Below are 27,392 nucleotides of genomic sequence, written 5' to 3' on the forward strand. Positions count from 1 at the left end.
CATTCAGCTGATCCCAGCAGTGGCGTGTTCGTGATCGTGTTCTGCTGGTCGTACTGTGCAAGAGGCTGCGTGAGTCTGTGTGAGTGTGTGAGAGTGTGTGAGTGGTGCGTACGGCGTATAGAGTGTGTGTGTGAGTTTGTGAGTGTGTGAGTGTATGGTGCATACGGCATATAGAGTGTGTGTGTGTGTATGTGTGTGGTGCGATGGTGTTTTGCTGGTGGTACTGCACAATAGGTTGGTACCAGCAGCAGTTTCCACATTGAGACACCCATCACTTGGGTGTCCCAATATGGCAGTCGGTGAACTTTCTCCGCTTGGAATTCTGGGATACGGTGACATCTGGACAGAACAGGAAATGAAAACATTACAAGGCAATTATATATAAATAGATATAGAAACATGGATTCCACTCAAATTCAATACATTTATTTAAAATAATGAAATGAACTCAGTACAGGCAGGACAGTCAGAAAACAACAATATCTTTTACTAGATAATTAATCTTAGTCATAAAAAAATCTATGAATATGTCAAAGCTTTATGTGATCTTGCATATAAAATGTTAATTTGTAACCAATAATCATCACAGACTGGTAAATTTACTGCACTGAGAACATTTGGTCAGCTGGCAAAGCCTCGTTATTCCGGTACGTTTGTATCCCAAGGAAACTTCACAATGAAATCTTGCATTTCTGCCTTGTAGATCTTGTCAAAATATTCATTTTGAGCCACAGTAAAATTATTTTTCCAATCTCCGACTATTCCTGTAAATCACAAATGGTGACAAAACATTTAAATTTATGTTTAAGAGATATGTTATATGCACATAGTAACCCCTAAAATTGTAAAATTAACAAAACACAATACAAAGAAATAAAAACTGTGGAGAATGTGGAATAGTCCAGACAAGATTGGATAAGGGTAAAAAGAATTTAATCTAATAAACATAAACTACACGTTCCCGCATTGTACTGATGCCTTCCGCAGATATATCAGAATAAACGGAGCTATAAATGGGATAAAAAGACGGAAACACAAGTCTAAAGTCTAATAATGAAATCAATAGTAGAACATTTCATACAGACTTAAATCCTTGAAAAACAGTCAATATACAAAAAAAACACATGATCATGTAGAAATAGGTCATCAATATCTGATCAGTAGGGTTGCAACAACCTGGCCGACCAACTATTACCGTCAAAGGCTGGAAGTTCTCAGATGATGCCGGGAATACAGAAGCTCTGTAAAAATTATAGTGACCACAGTCAGGTTCTGCACATTGCCCCCTATTCATTTAAATAGATGGTAAATCTCCAGTATCCGGCTGCAGCCACCATAGAAATGAAGGAGTGCCTGTGTTCTGGCAGCGTCCGAGAACTTCCTGCCACCGCAGATAACAGCTGATTGAATCATGCATTTCACTAAAAAGGGATGCAGGAAAAGTATATACAGTGGGTACGGAAATTATTCATTCCCCTTTAAATTTTTCACTCTCTGTTTCATTCCTGCCATTTGGTAAATTAAAAAAAGTTAATTTATTTCTCATTAATGTACACTCTGTGTTAGGGCTAGCGGAACGCACCTAATAATAAGACTGATAGTGTATGGTGCGTTCGCAGCCCGGGGTCCACCGTGCAGAGATGGAACCTGCTGCTAAGTAATGACTGACTATATGGCGGTACTCATAGGTATACACACGTGGGTTAAACTTCACCCAACGTGAAGGAAGCGATCCTGTTGCGTCACAGGATCGCGGTACCGCACATAGAAGGCGAGCAAGCAGTCAGCGAACTTAACCCCAACTAGGATTGAAGTCCGATTAGACCCTTGCTGGCACAACACCGCAACTGGGTGTGTAAGGAAGTTGAGTAACAATATAGGGCACAAGAGTGCATGCGGTGCCGCACTGACGAACGCCACTAACCACCCAGGCTTGGGTAAGGAAAGCACAGAGGAAGTGCACGGCGCCGTACTGGCGGACACACCAACTGGACGCTGTAACGTGTGATTAGTGCTGATGGCTAAGTCGGGCGCTAGATAGCAACCACACACCTTCCGCGAACAGACATTCAATAGGGAAGGGGTTTCCAAGGACGACTTGCACTCACAACAAACACACGTAAGCAAATGTACACTAGCGCATGGCCGTGCGGTCATGCGCAGTTTATATAGTTGCAGCACAGGAAGTGGCCACGGAAACTTTGCCCTTCCAAGACCTGCCAAGAGGACCAATGGAATGTGCTGCAGAGCCTGAGCACATGACCCTCGATCTCCAACGGGAGATCTTGCCCTGGGCATGCTCAGTACGTGCAGACAAGGACTTAGTCCCAGAGAAGTCCGCTCGCTGCTGACCAGCACTGGGTTTAATGGCAGAAGCTGAAGAAGCAGCAGTAACTCTCTGTACAGAGTGAGACTGAGCAAGACGCTGGGAGCGACGTCCATGCTGAGCAGACTCCACTGCGGCTGGATAAGAATGAGAGACCGCAGCGGAGATGGCTCGAGATTCCCCCTGTGCAGAAGCGGGAACTCGAGACCTAACACTCTGCACCCCATCTTGACTGAAAATAAGAGAAATGTCGTAATTTTTGCAAATTTAGAACTAATACTGGTTATAGGTCAGGGAAATTTAGTGTAACGCAATTAACCTATACTCTAAAAATATATATACAGTACCTATTTTATTAATTACATGAATCCATAAAAACAACCACAGACATAATACCACAAATAACCGTGCTCTCTGTCTAACCCTAGAAAGAGGGCCCTCAATGACCACTACCTGTCAGCGGAGGTTGGCACCCTACACACAATCGAGATTGGCGCCCCCACTCAACGTCGGCTCACCCTATTTCTCCTATTGGTGCCCTAAACAAATGTGTCACAATTGGGCCTCCATTTACTCAACAGGAAATGATAGGGTATTTGATGAATTAGTAGCCGATATAGCCCATGATGGTTTTGGGCTAACCAAAAAAATATATTATTGACAGGGTGAGAGACACAGACTCACAAAGTGCAAAACAGTGCAAAAAATAAAGTGCAATTAGTGAAAGACAAAATCCTTGCTAGACTGCTCCCTATAGTCTTAATACCTGCCTAGCCGCGGGGGTTGGCACCCTACTGTTCAGCGGAAATGGCGCCCCCACTCCACGTCGGCTATCCCTGAAAGTCCCTATGAGTGACTATATCGATAGACAGGGAAAAATACATATATCTCTTATCTCATATACGTTGGTATAAAAGCACCATATGGCAGGTATACTGAAACAACACATCAACTAAAATACAGACTAAGTCTATATACAAAGATGAAGCAATAGAGCAGTATATATCCAAATATTTTAGAGAATGCCCATTAGAGTGCCTCCATATACTTATATGCTTAAATATTGCACACAGTTGGAGATCACATATCAAAGAAAAAAATTAAAACGAGCTCTCTGTGTGAGTGTAACTGTGCATGTCCAACAAACTTGGACATGCGCAGTTACACTCACACAGAGAGCTCGTTTGTTCCGGTCACATGCACTGGAGGAAGTGAGTTCCACATGGCAAGCACGCTGATATCAGTAGGAGCGATAGAGTATGTGAGAGGTATTTGCTCTATATGTGATTCGGTCCCTGAACATGGGACAGGCTAAACCTTGGTAACATGGCGTTTATATCTGTGAATACACCACTAATGCAGTAGTGGGCTGTCATGTTCTAGTGGTGTTTAACTATACTGCCGGGGACAGTATTCAGGTTGAGCTGTATGACATCCTCTAGCGCTTGGTATCTTTACTTCCTGTCTAACTGACATCGGCATCTATATAAGTGTGTTATCTCCTGAATGACTCCATGATACATCCATTCATCTATGCCTCCTGATGATCCGTTAGGTGAAACGCGTAGAGGCGCATTATGACATCTCCAGAACGATGAGTATCATTTCCTTGCTAACTGCTCCATAGAGAATATCATTTTGTACACATTCATCAGATGAGAGTGATTAATTAAGCTATGTTTGCATATATATATGCGATATCTAATGATATCTAAGGTATTCTATCTTTTTGTCTGATAATTTTTTTCTTTGATATGTGATCTCCAACTGTGTGCAATATTTAAGCATATAAGTATATGGAGGCACTCTAATGGGCATTCTCTAAAATATTTGGATATATACTGCTCTATTGCTTCATCTTTGTATATAGACTTAGTCTGTATTTTAGTTGATGTGTTGTTTCAGTATACCTGCCATATGGTGCTTTTATACCAACGTATATGAGATAAGAGATATATGTATTTTTCCCTGTCTATCGATATAGTCACTCATAGGGACTTTCAGGGATAGCCGACGTGGAGTGGGGGCGCCATTTCCGCTGAACAGTAGGGTGCCAACCCCCGCGGCTAGGCAGGTATTAAGACTATAGGGAGCAGTCTAGCAAGGATTTTGTCTTTCACTAATTGCACTTTATTTTTTGCACTGTTTTGCACTTTGTGAGTCTGTGTCTCTCACCCTGTCAATAATATATTTTTTTGGTTAGCCCAAAACCATCATGGGCTATATCGGCTACTAATTCATCAAATACCCTATCATTTCCTGTTGAGTAAATGGAGGCCCAATTGTGACACATTTGTTTAGGGCACCAATAGGAGAAATAGGGTGAGCCGACGTTGAGTGGGGGCGCCAATCTCGATTGTGTGTAGGGTGCCAACCTCCGCTGACAGGTAGTGGTCATTGAGGGCCCTCTTTCTAGGGTTAGACAGAGAGCACGGTTATTTGTGGTATTATGTCTGTGGTTGTTTTTATGGATTCATGTAATTAATAAAATAGGTACTGTATATATATTTTTAGAGTATAGGTTAATTGCGTTACACTAATTTTTGCAAATTTATTAAAAAAGAAAAACTGGTCATAAATATTCAGCCCCTTTGCTCAGTATTGACTGGAAGCACCCTTTTGAGCTAGTACAGTCATGAGTTTTCTTGGGAATGATGTAGCAAGCTTTTCACACCTGGATTTGGGGATCCTCAGCCATTCTTCCTTGCAGATCCTCTCCAGTTCCATCAGGTTGGATGGTGAACGTTGGTGGACGCCATTTTCACGTCTCTCCAGAGATGCTAAATTGGGTTTAGATTAGGGCTCTGGCTGGGCCAGTCAAGAATGGTCACAGAGTTGTCCTGAAGCCACTCCTTTGTTAATTTAGCTATGTGCTTAGAGTTATTCTCTTGTTGGAACGTGAACCTTCAGCCAAGTCCAGAGCACTCTGGAAGAGGTTTTTATAAAGGATATCTCTGTACTTGGCCACATTCATGTTTCCTTCAATGACAACCAGTCGTCCTGTCCCTGCAGCTGAAAAACACCCCATAGCATGATGCTGCCACCACCATGATTCACTATTGGGATTGTATTGGGCAATTGGTGAGCAGTGTCTCGTTTGCTCCACACATACCACTTAGAATTAAGACCAGTAGACCGGGATCACACACAGCGAGATACGGCAGAGTCTCGCAGGATAAAACCAAAATCTGGCACCGTCACTCCAGAGCGGAGCATGCGGCTGCATAGCAATACATGGAGCCGCACACTCCGCTCCGGAGTGCCGGTGCCAGAGTTTGTTTTTAACCTGTGAGACTCGGCTGTATCTCGCTGTAGTGTGACTCCGGCCATAGGTCTATCTTCGTCTCATCAGACCAGAGAATCTTATTTCTCAAAGTCTGGGAGTCCTTCTTGAGCTTTTTAGAAAAAACTCTATGCGGGCTTTCATAAGTCTTGCACTGAGGAGAGGCTTCCATCAGGCCACTCTGCCATAAAGGCCTGACTGGTGGAGGGCTGCAGTGATAGTTGACTTCTCCCTACTGCATCTGTAGAGCTCAGCCACAGTGAACTTGGAGTTCTTCTTTACCTTTCTCACCAAGGCTTTTCTCCCACGATTGCTCAGTTTGGCTGGACGGCCTGGTCTAGGAAGACTTCTGATGGTTTGAAACTTCTTCCATTTAAGAATTATGGAGGCCACTGTGCTCTTAGGAACCTTGAGTATTGCAGACATTCTGTTGTAACCTTGGCCAGATATGTGACTTGCCAGAATTTTGTCTCTGAGCTCCTTGGCCAGTTCCTTTGACCTCATGATTCTATGAGCTATGAGGTCTTATATAGTCAGGTGTGTGCCTTTCCAAAACAAGCCCTATCAGTTTAATTAAACACAGCTGGACTCCAGTGAAGAAGTAAAACCATCTGAAGGAGGATCACAAGGAAATGGACAGCATGGGACTTATATATGAGTGACTGAGCAAAGGGTCTGAATACTTATGACCATGTGATATTCCAGTTTTTCTTTGTTATTAAATTTGCAAAAATGTCTACATTTCTTTTTTTCAGTGAAGGTGGAGTGGAGAGTGTTAGGGTTGAGCGACCTTGACCTTTTTAGAGTCGAGCCGGGTTTTGCGAAACCCGACTATGTCCAAAGTCGGGTCGAGTGAAATCGGCCGATTATGACGTAAAGTCGGGATCGACCGAAACACGAAACCCAATGCAAGTCAATGGGGCAGCATAGTCGGCAGTGAGTGGGGGCCAGGAAAACACCTAGAGTGCCCATTTTAATGTCAAAACCATCCATTCTTCTTAATGAAGCTTGTCAAGCGTAATTTACCTTAAAATAATTGGAAGGCATTTGAAATTGGGGGTCATTTGGCTAAAGTTGTGGGGGGTAGGGCTGGTTCAAGTAATTAGTGGGCCCAGTAAATCTGGACCACGTCACGGCAGTGGAGCAGGGAGAGGTAAGTATTTCAACTTTGCAAGTGCTGTAATCCTGAGCAAGCAGGGGGGGGCCCACTCGTTGGCATTGGCACTGGCACAGGGCCCCTCAAAGTACAGCGGTGTGTTTGCACGGCGGGGGCGCCTCCCACCGGCAGCAACACTTTTGCGTACTATGAGAGGCCCTGTGCCAGTGACGTCGCCAACTAGTATTCCTCCCCCCACCTGATGAAGGAACCTGCACTTTCATCTGCACCTTCCTCTTTGTCCCCGTGTAAGGTGGTATGGTATGCGGGAAGAGCAACCTGACTTTCAGCAGGGTCACAATGTTGTTGTGTAGCGTGCACGGGGAATGTTGCGTTATGGGTCAATGTACCAGCAGACTCATCTATCACTGGCTGGGCAATGGGCACGATGAAGTGGAAACACAGATATAGGCCCAAAGAAGAAAGTGGGCTAAATGCAGTTCAAAATTGGTAACACAGGAATAACCAGGGGGCATTGCAGTGGAGGACAACTGGAATGAGAGGCTGACACAGAGAGTAGGGCCAAATCAGTAAGTAGTCGAAATGCAGTTCAAAATTGGCAACCGTAGTAAACAGGCGGCACAGCTTTGTTCAGTGGAGGAGAACAGCAAGGAGTGGCAGACACCGATAGTAGGCCCCAACCCAACTAGTAGGCCAAATGCAGTCTAACATTAACAACTACTTAACGAGAGGCTGAAAATGGAATTTCAGGACAGGAAACCAGGAGAACAGCAAGGAGTGGCAGACACCGATAGTAGGCCCCAAACCAACTAGTACGCCAAATGCAGTTGTTCCATTTAACCACAATTTAATGAGAGCCTGAAGATAGAAGCTCAGGAAAGGCAACCTGGGGAACACCTTGGAGTGTAACACACCATCTCTCTCCACCCCATACCCATTTTGTAGGCCTAATGCTGTGTACTTTTCTACAACTACTAAACGAGAGTCGGAAGACCGAAGCAATGGCAAGGAAACCTGGGGAACACCTTGGAGTGTAACACACCATCTCTCTCCACCCCATACCCAATTTGTAGGCCTAATGCAGCCTACTTTCCGACACCTACTAAACGAGAGCATGAAGATCGAAGCTCAGGAAAGGCAACCTGGGGAACACCTTGGAGTGTAACACACCATCTCTCTCCACCCCATACCCATTTTTTAGGCCTAATGCAGTGTACTTTTCTACAACTACTAAACGAGAGTCGGAAGACCGAAGCAATGGCAAGGAAACCTGGGGAACACCTTGGAGTGTAACACACCATCTCTCTCCACCCCATTCCCCATTTTTTAGGCCTAATGCAGCCTACTTTCCGACACCTACTAAACGAGAGCATGAAGATCGAAGCTCAGGAAAGGCAACCTGGGGAACACCTTGGAGTGTAACACACCATCTCTCTCCACCCCATACCCATTTTGTAGGCCTAATGCTGTGTACTTTTCTACAACTACTAAACGAGAGTCGGAAGACCGAAGCAATGGCAAGGAAACCTGGGGAACACCTTGGAGTGTAACACACCATCTCTCTCCACCCCATTCCCCATTTTTTAGGCCTAATGCAGCCTACTTTCCGACACCTACTAAACGAGAGCATGAAGATCGAAGCTCAGGAAAGGCAACCTGGGGAACACCTTGGAGTGTAACACACCATCTCTCTCCACCCCATACCCATTTTGTAGGCCTAATGCTGTGTACTTTTCTACAACTACTAAACGAGAGTCGGAAGACCGAAGCAATGGCAAGGAAACCTGGGGAACACCTTGGAGTGTAACACACCATCTCTCTCCACCCCATACCCAATTTGTAGGCCTAATGCAGCCTACTTTCCGACACCTACTAAACGAGAGCATGAAGATCGAAGCTCAGGAAAGGCAACCTGGTGAAAACCTTGGAGTGTAACACAACCTGTCTCTACACCCCATACACAATTAGTAGGCCTAATGCAGCGTAGTTTCCAACAGCTACTAAACGAGAGCCGGAAGATCGAAGCTCAGGAAAGGCAACCTGGGGAACACCTTGGAGTGTAACACAACCTCTCTCTACACCACGGAAGGGCTGATTCTTAGGAAGGAAGGCTGTTGTAAATAAGCATTGCGCGTCCGAGGGTGATTATATTCTTATTCGGTATCTACTCACCCTCGGACGCGCCATGCTTCTTGATTTGTAATTAATGTTTATTTGCAATGTGCTTTTGACTTACTCAATTATTTTTTTAATTATTGATTTTATTAAATTAATAGTTTAACATCTTATTGGAAATAATTTAAAGGAGACGCGACAGGACAACACTCGGTGGATGCCATATCTGTGTTAACAACTCCAAAAAACTTTCAGTTAACTTCTTGCAGGAGAAAGAAATTGTAGCTGTTGGACCTTTGTAGTACAGTTCCAGATATTTGTTGTGTGTTTGTTTTGATTGTTAAAATGTCTGCATTTGAGATCTCAACACGATCTTATTTTTTATAATCAAATTAATTTTTTAAATATTTTATTAGGTTGGTTCAAGGGGTACACGGGCCGCAGTAGACAGGTCAGTGGAGGCCTAGTGGAAGGAGGGACCACAGACAGGCATCGAAGGCCTAAAATAATAACACATGGCTTTAGGCAATTTTAAATTGGTTCCAGGGGTACACGGGCAGCAGTGGTGTGGTCAGTGGAGGCCTAGTGGAAGGAGTGACCGCAGACAGGCATCGAAGGCCTAAAATAATAACACATGGCTGTAGGCAATTTTAAATTGGTTCCAGGGGTACACGGGCAGCAGTGCCCTGGTCAGTGTAATAGTAGTTGAAAGAATGGACCGCAGACAGGCATCGAAGGCCTAAAATAAAAAAATTGGGCTGGCTGTAGGCAATTTTAAATTGGTTCCAGGGGTACACGGGCAGCAGTGGTGTGGTCAGTGGAGGCCTAGTGGAAGGAGTGACCGCAGACAGGCATCGAAGGCCTAAAATAATAACACATGGCTGTAGGCAATTTTAAATTGGTTCCAGGGGTACACGGGCAGCAGTGGTGTGGTCAGTGGAGGCCTAGTGGAAGGAGTGACCGCAGACAGGCATCGAAGGCCTAAAATAATAACACATGGCTGTAGGCAATTTTAAATTGGTTCCAGGGGTACACGGGCAGCAGTGCCCTGGTCAGTGTAATAGTAGTTGAAAGAATGGACCGCAGACAGGCATCGAAGGCCTAAAATAAAAAAATTGGGCTGGCTGTAGGCAATTTTAAATTGGTTCCAGGGGTACACGGGCAGCAGTGGTGTGGTCAGTGGAGGCCTAGTGGAAGGAGTGACCGCAGACAGGCATCGAAGGCCTAAAATAATAACACATGGCTGTAGGCAATTTTAAATTGGTTCCAGGGTTACACGGGCAGCAGTGGTGTGGTCAGTGGAGGCCTAGTGGAAGGAGTGACCGCAGACAGGCATCGAAGGCCTAAAATAATCACACATGGCTGTAGGCAATTTTAAATTGGTTCCAGGGGTACACGGGCAGCAGTGGTGTGGTCAGTGGAGGCCTAGTGGAAGGAGTGACCACAGACAGGCATCGAAGGCCTAAAATATTAACACATGGCTGTAGTCAATTTTAAATTGGTTCCAGGGGTACTTGGGCAGCAGTGCCCTGGTCAGTGTAGTAGTAGTTGAAAGAATGGACCGCAGACAGGCATCGAAGGCCTAAAATAAAAAAATTGGGCTGGCTGTAGGCAATTTTAAATTGGTTCCAGGGGTACACGGGCAGCAGTGGTGTGGTCAGTGGAGGCCTAGTGGAAGGAGTGACCGCAGACAGGCATCGAAGGCCTAAAATAATAACACATGGCTGTAGGCAATTTTAAATTGGTTCCAGGGTTACACGGGCAGCAGTGGTGTGGTCAGTGGAGGCCTAGTGGAAGGAGTGACCGCAGACAGGCATCGAAGGCCTAAAATAATCACACATGGCTGTAGGCAATTTTAAATTGGTTCCAGGGGTACACGGGCAGCAGTGGTGTGGTCAGTGGAGGCCTAGTGGAAGGAGTGACCACAGACAGGCATCGAAGGCCTAAAATATTAACACATGGCTGTAGTCAATTTTAAATTGGTTCCAGGGGTACTTGGGCAGCAGTGCCCTGGTCAGTGTAGTAGTAGTTGAAAGAATGGACCGCAGACAGGCATCGAAGGCCTAAAATAAAAAAATTGGGCTGGCTGTAGGCAATTTTAAATTGGTTCCAGGGGTACACGGGCAGCAGTGGTCTGGTCAGTGGAAGTCTAGTGGAAGGAGTGACCGCAGACAGGCTTCGAAGGCCTAACATAACAAACTTGGGCTGGCTGTAGGCACTTTTAAATTGGTTCCAGGGGTACATGGGCAGCAGTGTATGGTCAGTGGAAGTCTAGTGGAAGGAGTGACCGCAGACAGGCTTCCAAGGCCTAACATAACAAACTTGGGCTGGCTGTAGGCACTTTTAAATTGGTTCCAGGGGTACACGGGCAGCAGTGGTCTGGTCAGTGGAAGTCTAGTGGAAGGAGTGACCGCAGACAGGCTTCGAAGGCCTAACATAACAAACTTGGGCTGGCTGTAGGCACTTTTAAATTGGTTCCAGGGGTACATGGGCAGCAGTGGTCTGGTCAGTGGAAGTCTAGTGGAAGGAGTGACCGCAGACAGGCTTCCAAGGCCTAACATAACAAACTTGGGCTGGCTGTAGGCACTTTTAAATTGGTTCCAGGGGTACACGGGCAGCAGTGGTCTGGTCAGTGGAAGTCTAGTGGAAGGAGTGACCGCAGACAGGCTTCCAAGGCCTAACATAACAAACTTGGGCTGGCTGTAGGCACTTTTAAATTGGTTCCAGGGGTACACGGGCAGCAGTGGTCTGGTCAGTGGAAGTCTAGTGGAAGGAGTGACGGCAGACAGTCTTCGAAGGCCTAACATAACAAAATTGGGCTGACTATAGGCACTTTTAAATTGGTTCCAGGGTAACACGGCCAGCAGTGGCCTGGTCAGTGTAGTAGTTGTAGAAAGAAGGGACCGCAGACAGGCTTCGAAGGCCTAACATAACAAAAATGTCAAAACAATGGTATTGTCAGTGCCAGGCATTGAAGGATGTCAGCGCCTAGACTACACATTGGTGAAGCTGTGAGAGATAATTTTGCTAGTGGTAGAGCACTGTTTGAGCTGGGGGGGGAACTGGCTTGTGGCCGGCGGTACAGGCACAGGGCCCCTCATATTACAACGGTGTGTCTGACGTTGGGTGCGCACCACCACCGCCAGAGACACTTTATTGTACTATGAGGGACCCAGTGGCAGTGCCGTCGACCAAAAGCGGCCACACCCACCTCTTCAGACAAACAGCACTCTCAAGGGTCCAAGCGCAAAGTGGCGATAGCACGGCCCCGTGTGGGGAGTTTGGCCATTTCGTGAGGTGGAAACATGTCGTATGCTGGACAATCAGGTGAAGAAAATTACGAGATTGGAAAAGTCATTCAGAATAGTCCACAGGCAAGACCTTTTCATAGGAAAGCTAGGTGTCAGCCGGGCAGGGTGGGGCAAAAGATTTTGAAATCCAGTTGTGGTTCATTTTAATGAAGGTTAGATCATCTACATTTTGGGTAGCCAGACGAGTCCTTTTTTCTGTTAGTATTGAACCTGCAGCACTGAATACTCTTTCTGATAGGACACTAGCTGCCGGGCAAGCAAGCTCCTGCAATGCATATTCTGCCAATTCTGGCCAGGTGTCTAATTTGGATGCCCAGTAATCAAATGGGAATGACGGTTGAGGGAGAACGTCGATAAGGGATGAAAAATAGTTTGTAACCATACTGGACAAATGTTGTCTCCTGTCACTTTGAATTGATGCTGCAGTACCTGTCCTGTCTGCGGTCATAGAAAAATCACTCCACAACCTGGTCAGAAAACCCCTCTGGCCAACGCCACTTCTGATTTCTGCCCCTCTAACACCTCTGGTCTGCTGGCCCCTGGAGCTCGTGTGAGAACGATCACGGGCGCTGTGTGCAGGGAATGCCAGAAGCAAACGGTCAACAAGAGTTGATTGTTTTGTTGCTAATATTAGTTCCAAGTTCTCATGTGGCATAATATTTTGCAATTTGCCTTTATAGCGAGGATCAAGGAGGCAGGCCAACCAGTAATCGTCATCGTTCATCATTTTTGTAATGCGTGTGTCCCTTTTGAGGATACGCAAGGCATAATCCGCCATGTGGGCCAAAGTTCCCGTTGTCAAATCTGCGGTTGTGCTTGGTTGAGGGGCAGTTGCAGGCAAATCTACGTCACTTGTGTCCCTCAAAAAACCAGAACCCGGCCTTGCCACGCCACCAATTTCCCGTGCCCCCGGGAAAGCTTCCTCATTAAAAATATACTCATCCCCATCATCCTCCTCATCCTCCACCTCCTCTTCGCCCGGTACCTCGTCATGTACACTGCCCTGACCAGACAATCGCTGACTGTCATCAAGGCTTTCCTCTTCCTCTGGTGCAGACGCCTGATCCTTTATGTGCGTCAAACTTTGCATCAGCAGACGCATTAGGGGGATGCTCATGCTTATTATGGCGTTGTCTGCACTAACCAGCCGTGTGCATTCCTCAAAACACTGAAGGACTTGACACATGTCTTGAATCTTCGACCACTGCACACCTGACAACTCCATGTCTGCCATCCTACTGCCTGCCCGTGTATGTGTATCCTCCCACAAAAACATAACAGCCCGCCTCTGTTCGCACAGTCTCTGAAGCATGTGCAGTGTTGAGTTCCACCTTGTTGCAACGTCTATGATTAGGCGATGCTGGGGAAGGTTCAAAGAACGCTGATAGGTCTGCATACGGCTGGAGTGTACAGGCGAACGGCGGATATGTGCGCAAAGTCCACGCACTTTGAGGAGCAGGTCGGATAACCCCGGATAACTTTTCAGGAAGCACTGCACCACCAGGTTTAAGGTGTGAGCCAGGCAAGGAATGTGTTTCAGTTGGGAAAGGGAGATGGCAGCCATGAAATTCCTTCCGTTATCACTCACTACCTTGCCTGCCTCAAGATCTACAGTGCCCAGCCACGACTGCGTTTCTTGCTGCAAGAACTCGGACAGAACTTCCGCGGTGTGTCTATTGTCGCCCAAACACTTCATAGCCAATACAGCCTGCTGACGTATGCCAGTAGCTGCCCCATAATGGGAGACCTGGTGTGCAACTGTGGCAGGTGCGGATGGAGTGTTTGTGCGACTGCGGTCTGTGGACGAGCTCTTGCTTCTGCAGGAGGACGAGGAGGAGGAGGAGGAGGAGGGGGTGCGAACGGCTACAGACAACTGTTTACTAGACCGTGGGCTAGGCAGAACTGTCCCAAACTTGCTGTCCCCTGTGGACCCTGAATCCACCACATTTACCCAGTGTGCCGTGATGGACACGTAACGTCCCTGGCCATGCCTACTGGTCCATGCATCTGTTGTCAGGTGCACCTTTGTGCTCACAGATTGCCTGAGTGCATGGACGATGCGCTCTTTAACATGCTGGTGGAGGGCTGGGATGGCTTTTCTGGAAAAAAAGTGTCGACTGGGTAGCTCGTAGCGTGGTACAGCGTAGTCCATCAGGTCTTTGAAAGCTTCGCTTTCAACTAACCGGTAGGGCATCATCTCTAACGAGATTAGTCTAGCTATGTGGGCGTTCAAACCCTGTGTACGCGGATGCGAGGCTAAGTACTTCCTTTTTCTAACCATAGTCTCATGTAGGGTGAGCTGGACTGGAGAGATGGAGATCGTGGAACTAGCGGGGGTGCCGGTGGACATGGCAGACTGAGAGACGGTGGGAGATGGTATTGTTGCCGCCGGTGCCCTAGATGCAGTGTTTCCTACTACGAAACTGGTGATTCCCTGACCCTGACTGCTTTGGCCTGGCAAAGATACCTGCACAGATACAGCAGGTGGTGCGCTAAATAGTGGTCCTACACTGCCGGAAGGGATGTTGCGTTGATGACTAGCTTCATTGGCCGAGGGTGCAACAACCTTAAGGGACGTTTGGTAGTTAGTCCAAGCTTTCAAATGCATGGTGGTTAAATGTCTATGCATGCAACTAGTATTGAGACTTTTCAGATTCTGACCTCTGCTTAAGGAAGTAGAACATTTTTGACAGATGACTTTGCGCTGATCAATTGGATGTTGTTTAAAAAAATGCCAGACTGCACTCTTTCTAGCATCGGATACCTTTTCAGGCATTGCAGACTGAGCTTTAACCGGATGGCCACGCTGTCCTCCACCAGGTTTTGGCTTTGCCACGCGTTTTGGGCAAGATACGGGCCCGGCAGATGGAACCTGTGGCGATGTTGATGCCTGCTGCGGCCCCTCCTCCTCCTCTGCTTCAGAACTGCTGCCGCCTGCACCCTGTTCCCCCAATGGCTGCCAATCGGGGTCAAGAACTGGGTCATCTAATAACTCTTCTTGTACCTCCTGCGCAACTTCGTCTGTGTCACCGTGTCGTTCGGTGGTATAGCGTTCGTGATGGGGCAACATAGTCTCATCAGGGTCTGATTCTTGATCAGCACCCTGCGAGGGCAATGTTGTGGTCTGAGTCAAAGGACCAGCATAGTAGTCTGGCTGTGGCTGTGCGTCAGTGCACTCCATGTCAGATTCAATTTGTAATGGGCATGGACTGTTAACTGCTTCACTTTCTAAGCCAGGGACGGTATGTGTAAAGAGCTCCATGGAGTAACCCGTTGTGTCGCCTGCTGCATTCTTCTCTGTTGTTGTTTTTGCTGAAGAGGACAAGGAAGTGACTTGTCCCTGACCGTGAACATCCACTAACGACGCGCTGCTTTTACTTTTACCAGTTTCACGAGAGGAGGCAAAAGAGCTAGAGGCTGAGTCAGCAAGATAAGCCAAAACTTGCTCTTGCTGCTCCGGCTTTAAAAGCGGTTTTCCTAATCCCAGAAAAGGGAGCGTTCGAGGCCTTGTGTAGCCGGACGACGAACCTGGCTCCACAGCTCCAGACTTAGGTGCAATATTTTTTTCCCCACGACCACCTGATGCTCCACCACTACCACTACCCTCATTACCAGCTGACAATGAACGCCCCCGGCCACGACCTCTTCCACTAGACTTCCTCATTGTTTTAAAAACGTAACCAAACTAACGTTATTTGTTGCAGTCACACAACTTACACGGTGAGCTATAACTTCAGTATGATTTAGCTACCCCTTTACAGGTTGGTGAGACCACAGCGAAAATCAGGCCCAATGTTACACACTCTTTTTTTGGTGGCTGCAAATTAGAGAGATGCCCCACACGCAGGACTGTCACTGAAGCACAAATGTTAATATTAATGTCACACTATTATTTTTTTTTTATTTTTATTTTTTTCAGGAACACTTTAGAAACCCCCCCCAAAAAAAAACATTGATTTTTGCAGGGAGAATTTAGAAAACAAATGTAACAAACTATATGCTTTCTATGGGCCACTGAGTGAGAGATGACGCACACAGGAATCAGAAGTGGCACACAAGCCCAGAGGCCAATATTTTTCTACCAATGATTGATGGAGTTATTTTCTCTGGTAGATTTTGGAACCCAAATCAAGGAAAAAAAATATAGGCTTTCTATGGACCACAATTGGAGAGAGAGAGAGAGAGAGAGATGGCACACCCAGGAGTCAAGACTGGCACACAAGCAGAAAGGCCAATATTAATCTCCCACTGTTTTTTTTTTTTTTTTTTTTTTTTTTCAGGGAGACTTTAGAAAAAAAAATAATAAAAAAAATATGATTTTATCAGGAAGAATTTAGAAACCAAATAAAATAAAATGATTTTTTCAGGGAGAATTTATAAAACAAATAAAACCAAAAATAGGCGTTCTATGGCCCACTGACTGAGAGATGACGCACCCAGGAGTCAAGACTGGCACACAAGCAGAAAGGCCAATATTAATCTCCCACTGTTTTTTTTTTTTTTTTTTTTTTTCAGGGAGACTTTAGAAAAAAAATAAATAAAAAAAATATGATTTTATCAGGAAGAATTTAGAAACCAAATAAAATAAAATGATTTTTTCAGGGAGAATTTATAAAACAAATAAAACCAAAAATAGGCGTTCTATGGCCCACTGACTGAGAGATGACGCACACAGGAATCAGGAGTGGCACACAAGCCCAGAGGCCAATATTTTTCTACCAATGATTGATGGAGTTATTTTCTCTGGTAGATTTTGGAACCCAAATCAAGGAAAAAAAATATAGGCTTTCTATGGACCACAATTGGAGAGAGAGAGAGAGAGAGAGAGAGAGATGGCACACCCAGGAGTCAAGACTGGCACACAAGCAGAAAGGCCAATATTAATCTCCCACTGTTTTTTTTGGTTGATTTTTTTTTTTTTTTTTCAGGGAGACTTTAGAAAAAAAAATAATAAAAAAAATATGATTTTATCAGGAAGAATTTAGAAACCAAATAAAATAAAATGATTTTTTCAGGGAGAATTTATAAAACAAATAAAACCAAAAATAGGCGTTCTATGGCCCACTGACTGAGAGATGACGCACACAGGAATCAGGAGTGGCACACAAGCCCAGAGGCCAATATTTTTCTACCAATGATTGATGGAGTTATTTTCTCTGGTAGATTTTGGAACCCAAATCAAGGAAAAAAAATATAGGCTTTCTATGGACCACAATTGGAGAGAGAGAGAGAGAGAGAGAGAGATGGCACACCCAGGAGTCAAGACTGGCACACAAGCAGAAAGGCCAATATTAATCTCCCACTGTTTTTTTTGGTTGTTTTTTTTTTTTTTTTTTCAGGGAGACTTTAGAAAAAAAAATAATTAAAAAAATATGATTTTATCAGGAAGAATTTAGAAACCAAATAAAATAAAATGATTTTTTCAGGGAGAATTTATAAAACAAATAAAACCAAAAATAGGCGTTCTATGGCCCACTGACTGAGAGATGACGCACACAGGAATCAGGAGTGGCACACAAGCCCAGAGGCCAATATTTTTCTACCAATGATTGATGGAGTTATTTTCTCTGGTAGATTTTGGAACCCAAATCAAGGAAAAAAAATATAGGCTTTCTATGGACCACAATTGGAGAGAGAGAGAGAGATGGCACACCCAGGAGTCAAGACTGGCACACAAGCAGAAAGGCCAATATTAATCTCCCACTGTTTTTTTTGGTTGTTTTTTTTTTTTTTTTTTCAGGGAGACTTTAGAAAAAAAAATAATAAAAAAAATATGATTTTATCAGGAAGAATTTAGAAACCAAATAAAATAAAATGATTTTTTCAGGGAGAATTTATAAAACAAATAAAACCAAAAATAGGCGTTCTATGGCCCACTGACTGAGAGATGACGCACCCAGGAGTCAAGACTGGCACACAAGCAGAAAGGCCAATATTAATCTCCCACTGTTTTTTTTTTTTTTTCAGGGAGACTTTAGAAAAAAAAATAATAAAAAAAATATGATTTTGTCAGGAAGAATTTAGAAACCAAATAAAATAAAATGATTTTTTCAGGGAGAATTTAGAAAACAAATAAAACCAAAAATAGGCGTTCTATGGCCCACTGACTAAGAGAGAGAGAGAGAGATGGAACGCTTAGTACTGGCACACAAGCCCAAAGGGCAATATTAATCTCCCTTTTTTTTTCCAGGGAGAATTTCTAAAACCCCCCCAAAAAAAAAAATAGGCTTTCTATGGCCCACTATTTGTGAGAGAGATGGGACGCTCAGGACTGGCACAGATGGCACGCTCAGGACTGGCACAGAAGCCCAGAGGCCAATATTAATCTCCCTTTTTTTCTGGGAGAATTTATAAAACCAAAAAAATATTTAAATAGGCTTTCTATGGCCCACTATTTGTGAGAGAGATGGCACGCTCAGGACTGGCACAGATGGCACGCTCACAACTGGCACACAAGCCCAGAGGCCAATATTAATCTCCCTTTTTTCAGGGAAAATTTATAAAACCAAAAAAAAAATTAAATAGGCTTTCTATGGCCCACTATTTGTGAGAGAGATGGCACGCTCAGGACTGGCACAGATGGCACGCTCACAACTGGCACACAAGCCCAGAGGCCAATATTAATCTCCCTTTTTTCAGGGAAAATTTATAAAACAAAAAAAAAAAATTAAATAGGCTTTCTATGGCCCACTATTTGTGAGAGAGATGGCACGCTCAGGGCTGGCACAGATGGCACGCTCAGGACTGGCACACAAGCCCAGAGGCCAATATTAATCTCCCTTTTTTTCAGGGAGAATTTATAAAACCCCAAAAAAAATAAAATAGGCTTTCTATGGCCCACTATTTGTGAGAGAGATGGCACACTCAGGACTGGCACACAAGCCCAAAGGCCAATATTAATCTCCCACTGTATTTTTATCAGGGAGAATTTATACACCCCACAAAAAAAAATACAGAAAAATGAAAAGGCTTTCTATGGCCCACTATGTGAGAGAGATGGCACACACAGGGATGGCACTCTAGCAGAAATGCCAAATTGCCAATCTTAATCTCCCACCAAAAAAAAAAAAAAAAAAAACACAGGGAATGTCCTACAATTACTATCTCCCTGCCTGCAGTAATCTCAGCCAGGTATGGCAGGCAGCTACTATCTCCCTGCCTGCAGTAATCTCAGCCAGGTATGGCAGGCAATAAGGAGTGGACTGATGCACAAATGAAATAAAAAGTGTGGACAAACAAAAAAGATAGCTGTGCAGAAAGGAAGGAACAAGAGGATTTGTGCTTTGAAAAAAGCAGTTGGTTTGCACAGCGGCGTACACACAGCAATGCAGCTATCAGGGAGCCTTCTAGGGCAGCCCAATGAGCTACAGCGCTGAGGGGAAAAAAAAAAAAAAAAACTTCCACTGTCCCTGCACACCGAGGGTGGTGTTGGACAGTGCAAATCGCTGCAGCACAAGCGGTTTTGTGGTTAATGGACCCTGCCTAACGCTATCCCTGCTTCTGACAAAGCGGCAGCAACCTCTCCCTAAGCTCAGATCAGCAGCAGTAAGATGGCGGTCGGCGGGAACGCCTCTTTATAGCCCCTGTGACGTCGCAGACAGCAAGCCAATCACTGCAATGCCCTTCTCTAAGATGGTGGGGACCAGGACCTATGTCATCACGCTGCCCACACTCTGCGTTTACCTTCATTGGCTGAGAAATGGCGCTTTTCGCGTCATTGAAACGCGACTTTGGCGCGAAAGTCGCGTACCGCATGGCCGACCCCGCACAGGGGTCGGATCGGGTTTCATGAAACCCCGACTTAGCCAAAAGTCGGCGACTTTTGAAAATGTTCGACCCGTTTCGCTCAACCCTAGAGAGTGTACATTAATGAGAAAAAATACATTTTTTTAAATTTACAAAATGGATGCAATGAAACAAATAGTGAAACATTTAAGAGGGTCTGAATACTTTCCATACCCAATGTGTGTATCTTGGGAATTGTAGATGAAGAACTGTGGTTGCACTATGATAAAATATTTCTCTGGGAAGTTCTATTTATTGCTAGGAAAGCAATAGCACTAAGGAGGATGAGAGGAATCCCACTACTATTAATCAGTGGAAAAAATAGTGAATGATATAATACCATATGAGAATATATTATATAGAAATAGAAGATGCACTCAGAAATTCCATAAGATATGGGAGAGATGGGGTGATTCACCCTTAATGCATCTATCCCCTATTGCCATGACTTAATCTATCTCACAATATGAACCCTAATGTTGTCCCTGTCAACATACGGAAGGCGACGATGTGTGTAAACTTCAAAGAGAAAAAAAAAAAAAAAAAAACTCCAAGTAAATGTGGCGCTAAGCACCTATGGATTTTTTGAATGCATCCACTTCAAGTGAAAAATGTTAAAAAATTCATTTATTTTCTCAAAATAAAAAAATAAAATATATTTGTAAATTTTTTAAAAAACAGTACAACTCGTTTCGGCTGCTATTTTTACAGTGCAGCCTTCATCAGGTAGTAAAAAAACAAAAAGACCAAACAATACAATAAGCACTAACAAACAGTTGTACTGTTTTTTAAAAAATGTACAAATATATTTTATTTTTTTATTTTGAGAAAATAAATGAATTTTTTAACATTTTTCACTTGAAGTGGATGAATTCAAAAAATCCGTAGGTGCTTAGCGCCACATTTACTTGGAGTTTTTTTTTTTTTTTTCTCTTTGAAATTGCCACCTATGTGGATCTGAAGCAGGATCAACACATAGTTCTCCAAAGTGAGCTGCACACCTTATTGGATTATACAACATACGAAGAAGAGTTGCCTAAAGAATTGATTCCTTGAGAATCTCAACGTGCATTTCTTACCGATAGAAGGTGAGCATAACTACAAATAAAATAAATGTTTTTAACTTGTTGGTAAAAACGTATTACGCTCAGAGGAAGCGCCGCACTTGTCTCTTTTTTTTTTTTTCCCCTCTTTCCCTCTTTCCCTAAACCAGGGTATTTCTAAAGATGTGTGTAAACTGCAAGAGTATACTTTTACTATGACCCAAATGGGTACGTGATCTGAATTTTGATAGAGATGAATTGAATTAATTCAATTGAGTGTGCAATGCTTCATAATGGAAACTATCCTAATATGCTATGTTCTATATCGTTTGTTCACTTTTTTTATTTGTTTACTCTATTATCCAGAGTGTAATGTTACCTACATGTTATTGTGAAGGGTGACTGTTAGGATCATTCTGACCATACACTGTGATATTATATGTTTGTAACTTTATCCGGAGGAATCTTTCAATAAAAAGAGTTGAAAAAAAAGTGTTGAGAGACAATAACATTATACAGTTAGGGCCAGAAATATTTGGACAGTGACACAATTTTCGCGAGTTGGGCTCTGCATGCCACCACATTGGATTTGAAATGAAACCTCTACAACAGAATTCAAGTGCAGATTGTAACGTTTAATTTGAAGGGTTGAACAAAAATATCTGATAGAAAATGTAGGAATTGTACACATTTCTTTACAAACACTCCACATTTTAGGAGGTCAAAAGTAATTGGACAAATAAACATAATCCAAACAAAATATTTTTATTTTCAATATTTTGTTGCAAATCCTTTGGAGGCAATCACTGCCTTAAGTCTGGAACCCATGGACATCACCAAACGCTGGGTTTCCTCCTTCTTAATGCTTTGCCAGGCCTTTACAGCCGCAGCCTTCAGGTCTTGCTTGTTTGTGGGTCTTTCCGTCTTAAGTCTGGATTTGAGCAAGTGAAATGCATGCTCAATTGGGTTTAGATCTGGAGATTGACTTGGCCATTGCAGAATATTCCACTTTTTGGCACTCATGAACTCCTGGGTAGCTTTGTCTGTATGCTTGGGGTCATTGTCCATCTGTACTATGAAGCGCCGTCCAATCAACTTTGCAGCATTTGGCTGAATCTGGGCTGAAAGTATATCCCGGTACACTTCAGAATTAATCCGGCTACTCTTGTCTGCTCTTATGTCATCAATAAACACAAGTGACCCAGTGCCATTGAAAGCCATGCATGCCCATGCCATCACGTTGCCTCCACCATGTTTTACAGAGGATGTGGTGTGCCTTGGATCATGTGCCGTTCCCTTTCTTCTCCAAACTTTTTTCTTCCCATCATTCTGGTACAGGTTGATCTTTGTCTCATCTGTCCATAGAATACTTTTCCAGAACTGAGCTGGCTTCTTGAGGTGTTTTTCTGCAAATTTAACTCTGGCCTGTCTATTTTTGGTATTGATGAATGGTTTGCATCTAGATGTGAACCCTTTGTGAATGGTTTGCATCTAGATGTGAACCCTTTGTATTTACTGTCATGGAGTCTTCTCTTTACTGTTGACTTAGAGACAGATACACCTACTTCACTGAGAGTGTTCTGGACTTCAGTTGATGTTGTGAACGGGTTCTTCTTCACCAAATTAAGTATGCGGCGATCATCCACCACTGTTGTCATCCGTGGACGCCCAGGCCTTTTTGAGTTCCCAAGCTCACCAGTCAATTCCTTTTTTCTCAGAATGTACCCAACTGTTGATTTTGCTACTCCAAGCATGTCTGCTATCTCTCTGATGGATTTTTTTCTTTTTTTTCAGCCTCAGGATGTTCTGCTTCACCTCAATTGAGAGTTCCTTTGACCGCATGTTGTCTGCTCACAGCAACAGCTTCCAAATGCAAAACCACACACCTGGAATCCACCCCTGACCTTTTAACTACTTCATTGATTACAGGTTAACGAGGGAGACGCCTTCAGAGTTAATTGCAGCCCTTAGAGTCCATTGTCCAATTACTTTTGGTCCCTTGAAAAAGAGGACGCTATGCATTACAGAGCTATGATTCCTAAACCCTTTCTCCGATTTGGATGTGGAAACTATCATATTGCAGCTGGGAGTGTGCACTTTCAGCCCATATTGTATATATAATTGTATTTCTGAACATGTTTTTGTAAACAGCTAAAATAACAAAACTTGTGTCACTGTCCAAATATTTCTGGCCCTAACTGTATATAGATGAGGCTTCCTGGTTAAAATGATCATTCTCTACTCAGGAACAACGCATGTATGCCAGTCACCGGCACAAGAGGAACATCTGTTATATAAATGGAACCTGCTATCTTCTATGCCGGAAAATAAAGCCTGAAACAGCGGCAGTCAGAAGAAATTGGACCTGCACTAGCTAAAGATTTAGATATGGAGGAGGTCCAGGAGTCTTGCTGGACTTTTAGGTCTTAGTTGAGACTGGGGTTTTCTGTAAGTCAGAAAAGCAACTTGTGCATGACACTTTAGGACTCTCAATCACTTTGCTTGCATCCGGAATCCGTTCAAGTTTTGTGACAAATCCGAGCGGCAAAAACAGTATATAGATTTTGCTCTAATCCTATATTAATATAGATGTAGTAATTTTTCATTCATTAGACTGTACAATAGATGATTATAGGATCTATGTGTCGTCTCTTGCACACATAGAGAACACAAAGACTGAAAATACAGCCGTCTGAACGTGACCATATATATCACCTGAATTAGTGTTTCACTAAAACAGATTGATCAGCTAGGTGATACTCAGGCTGATACTGTGCGCTTGGGTACTGCTACCTCTCCAGGCTCTGCCTTTGTAGCTAGCACTGTTCAGCAGCGAGCAGGCATTTCAGGGCCTAAGTCCTGCTTTTCCCCCACTGAGCATGCCCACGGGACGACCTCCCATTTTAGGTCGGGGGTCACATGTTCAGGTCCTGTTGCGGCTCCTATTGGACCATCAAGAAGGTCCCGGAGCATTACTGCTATAAAAGGTTGGCATGGCCGCTCGGCCATACGCTAGTGTAAACTTATTAACTTGTGTGTGTGTGTGGATGAATGGCTGTCGATGGATGAAAGCTCCGAATCATTCCCATCCCTAGTATTGTTGCCTGCTCGCAAATGGTAGAGCTACCTAGCACCCAACAGTGCTATCCTGCACAATTGCACAAGTTGCTGAATCCAGTTAGCAGCGACCACCAGAGCGGCGCATTGCGCAGATAGTGCGCTTTCCATGTCCTCGTTAGGGTGGTTAGTGGCATCAGCCAGAGCGGTGCTGCGCGTACTTCTAAGTAAATATTTACTTAGATTCCCTGGCACCACAGTAACAGTGTTGGGCACAAGAGATCTAGAGGGACTCTTTCCCTGAGCCTTGTAACAGAGTTCTGTGACTCATTGCTTGCGCTCTCTGTGCAGTATCGCGGCCCTGTGACGCAACAGGGTTTGCTTCCTTCATACTGGGTGAAGCTAACCCATATGTGTATCCACATTATACCACCAAATAGTCCGTTATTACCAAGCAGCAGGTGTCTTAGCTGCACGGTGGACCCTGGACTGCAAACACACTCTATATCATCTCTAATTATTATTTGGTGCATTCTGCCAGTCCTAACATTGTGCTGATTGTAAAAAACGGATGCACTGGATCCGTTTTTTTTTTTTTTTTACGGATCCTTCAAAGCAGATGCTGCCTGAATTTAAAGGATCACAATTTGAGAGAGAGAGAGAGAATTTTTTTTCCCTGAATGGAAAATCCTTCCAGGCATGCTAAGTTTCAAAAAATGGAATCCGTTGCTGGATTCCATCTTTTGACGGTCAGTGAAGGATCCTGCGGCCATAGGCTTCCATTATAGCCAACGACGGACAGCGCAGGATCCGTCGCTGGGCGATTTTCCGACGTACAGCGATTTTACGATGGATCCAGCGCACAACGGATGAAACAGAAGGCCATCCATCGCTAATACAAGTGTATGAGAAACATTTGCTGGATCCCTTTTTTCGACATAACGACGGATTTTGACGGGAACAAAAAGATGGAAGTGTGAAAAAAGCCTTATCTGTTAGAGAAAAAAAGGATCTGCAATCTGAAATTGGACACACCAGATTCTTATCTCCCCCAACAATCATCAGTCAGAGGCACCCATACATACTACACTGTCAGCTGAACCTTTTGATATTGGCCTGTTTGGCCACTGTTAGTCTTATGTTAATTTATGACTTTAGGGTAGGGGCACCATTACAGTATGTGAACACTATGTCTTTTAACTGTCTGCGAACCCAACATATTTTTCAGGTGGAAGATGCTTTAGGACTTGCCAGTGTCTTTTCTCCTGAAGTTTCATTTTGCATCTCTTTTTTTTTATCAGTTTTTCCTCAATATCTTTTGTTTGCCCATTTTGGACAAGTCACTCCTTTTAACCTCTTGACATCTTTGAAAGCCCAAAACAGTTAATGGAACCTCAGCAGCAAACCATTTTTCACATTGCAGTGCATAGGTTCAGACCTTTTAGAGTTTACTTTTCAGGCAGGTTGTATAGCGCACCAAACTGAAAAAGGTAAAAAAGCTTGGGCCACTAGAATATTTTGCTTTTCATATCTTTTTAGCCACTTCATGGCTTTTGAAGCTTGCATTTAAAAGAAGTTACAAACGATGGGACCTATGAACAACAATGTCGTTTTGACATTGCTGCACATAAGTTAATTCATTTTTTCTTTATTTTAAGCTTTTCAAGCAATTTTTAGGTGGAATCTGCCAGATTAAAAATACTGAATATGCATACCTTCAGTCTGACTTGCCAGTAGACGACATGACAGAAAGTGCCTAGTGCAGAATGAATGCAAGATATGACATTGACTATACATATTTTTTTTCTCAATATGGTGCTCAGTTTTTACCTTTTCTAAAAAATGAGCTTTTCTCCTGGTCCATGTGACCAGGTGGCGCGAGGCTGTAATTAGACATATTGTTCTGTTTCATGTTCTTAAAGGAAGCATTTTTTACCACAGAGTCTATCGCTTCGTCATCTAACTCCTTTCCAAGAAATTTGCAAATCTTAATCACGCTTCCTCGTGGGTCCTGTTGGCAATTAAGAAAATTCAATATTTAGCATAATAAATATACAGCATGAAATTAAATATTTATGTTTCTACTTTAATGGTGCGACCACACACTGCGACTGGACACATGAGGCCAAAACTCCACTCACGCTGTTTGCCAATTGCTGCTTAATTTTATTTAAAAATAGTGTAGAAATTGGCCAACAAGGGCCGAAGGAGCCTCAATGCATGATGAGCCATAGAGTGTAGCTGCAGCCTAAGACTGCACTTACATCGTACAAGTTACTACTTTCATTACTGCATGTCTAGCTGTATTCTTGATCTGCTCCATGATGGCACACAATGATGTAACACATTAGTTATTCAGATTATAATCAGCTGAATATTACAAACTTTGTGAAAAAAGTAAACTTCGCTTATATCAGACTAAAGCTTGAAGATCAAGATAAAGCTTGGGCGCCTCATAAAGCGTGCAAACGGTGTGTTGAGGACCTTCGAAATTGGTTCAAGGGTAAGAACAAAGCTTTCTGTTATGGGATTCCTATGGTATGGCGAGAGCAAAAGAACCATAGTGACGATTGTTACTTTTGTTCATGCGATGTGAAAGGGTATAATTCAAAATGGAAGCATTCCATTCCATACACCAATATTCATTCAGCAATTCGTCCCATTCCCAATGGCACAGATATACTAGTACCCAAGGCCCCTGCTACCTTGGAAGAGATAACTAGCTCCGATGAAGGTGGAGTCATACCTGAACCAGATGATGAATCAAGTTCTGACTTTGAAGATGATACAAGACCAAAATTGTTTTCCCAGGAGGAGATGAATGATTTGGTAAGAGACTTGAATCTTCCCAAAGATGCCGCTGAGTTACTCGGATCAAGGCTCAAAAGCAAGAATTTATTGTTGCCAGGAGTGTCTTTTTTATGGTTCAGACATCATGAAAACGAGTTCTTCCTTACTTTGCCCAGCTCACAAGGACCAATGCAGTCAAACGAAGTCCCATAAAAAATCAAACTTTATTAAATAACAAAATAGATAAAAATGTCACACGTGAACAGACATCTGGAAAACAGAGGGAAGATAAGGCACTATATGGCGGTACTAAAATAACCAAAGGACACGAGCACCCATCACTGTAGCCCTAGTCACATACTTGTATAGCAGCGGGACCCTTGGCCCTAAATATATACTATGAGGATCCATGACCCATTATAAAGCAGCAGTGGCCAAATACATGTCTATATCCAAATATACTAACACAAAGAGCATGGCCAAGGAGCACCCAAATATGAGATTACCTGCCAGTGGCACAGTGAGGAAAAAAAAAAAAAAAAAAAGTATGTGACTAGGGCTACAG

The 27,392-nt window shown here is 43.7% G+C and overlaps 1 protein-coding gene across 6 annotated transcripts in view; it reads right to left on the minus strand.

Annotated features, from left to right (window-relative positions):
- Positions 1–404: 404 nt before the first annotated feature.
- Positions 405–27,392, minus strand: part of LOC138651897 (sulfotransferase 2B1-like) — a 294,818-nt gene continuing 267,830 nt past the window's right edge. For all 6 annotated transcript variants that reach the window (XM_069742486.1, XM_069742488.1, XM_069742485.1 and 3 more), the window contains 2 exons: positions 25,868–26,048; positions 405–764 (listed from right to left, as the gene is read on the minus strand). In XM_069742486.1, coding sequence (XP_069598587.1) covers positions 640–764; positions 25,868–26,048 — 306 coding nt within the window. In that variant the 3' untranslated portion in view covers positions 405–639. The remainder of the gene's footprint in view (positions 765–25,867; positions 26,049–27,392) is intronic.

Source organism: Ranitomeya imitator, chromosome 10 (assembly GCF_032444005.1).
Source record: "Ranitomeya imitator isolate aRanImi1 chromosome 10, aRanImi1.pri, whole genome shotgun sequence".
Taxonomy (NCBI): Eukaryota; Metazoa; Chordata; class Amphibia; order Anura; family Dendrobatidae; genus Ranitomeya; species Ranitomeya imitator.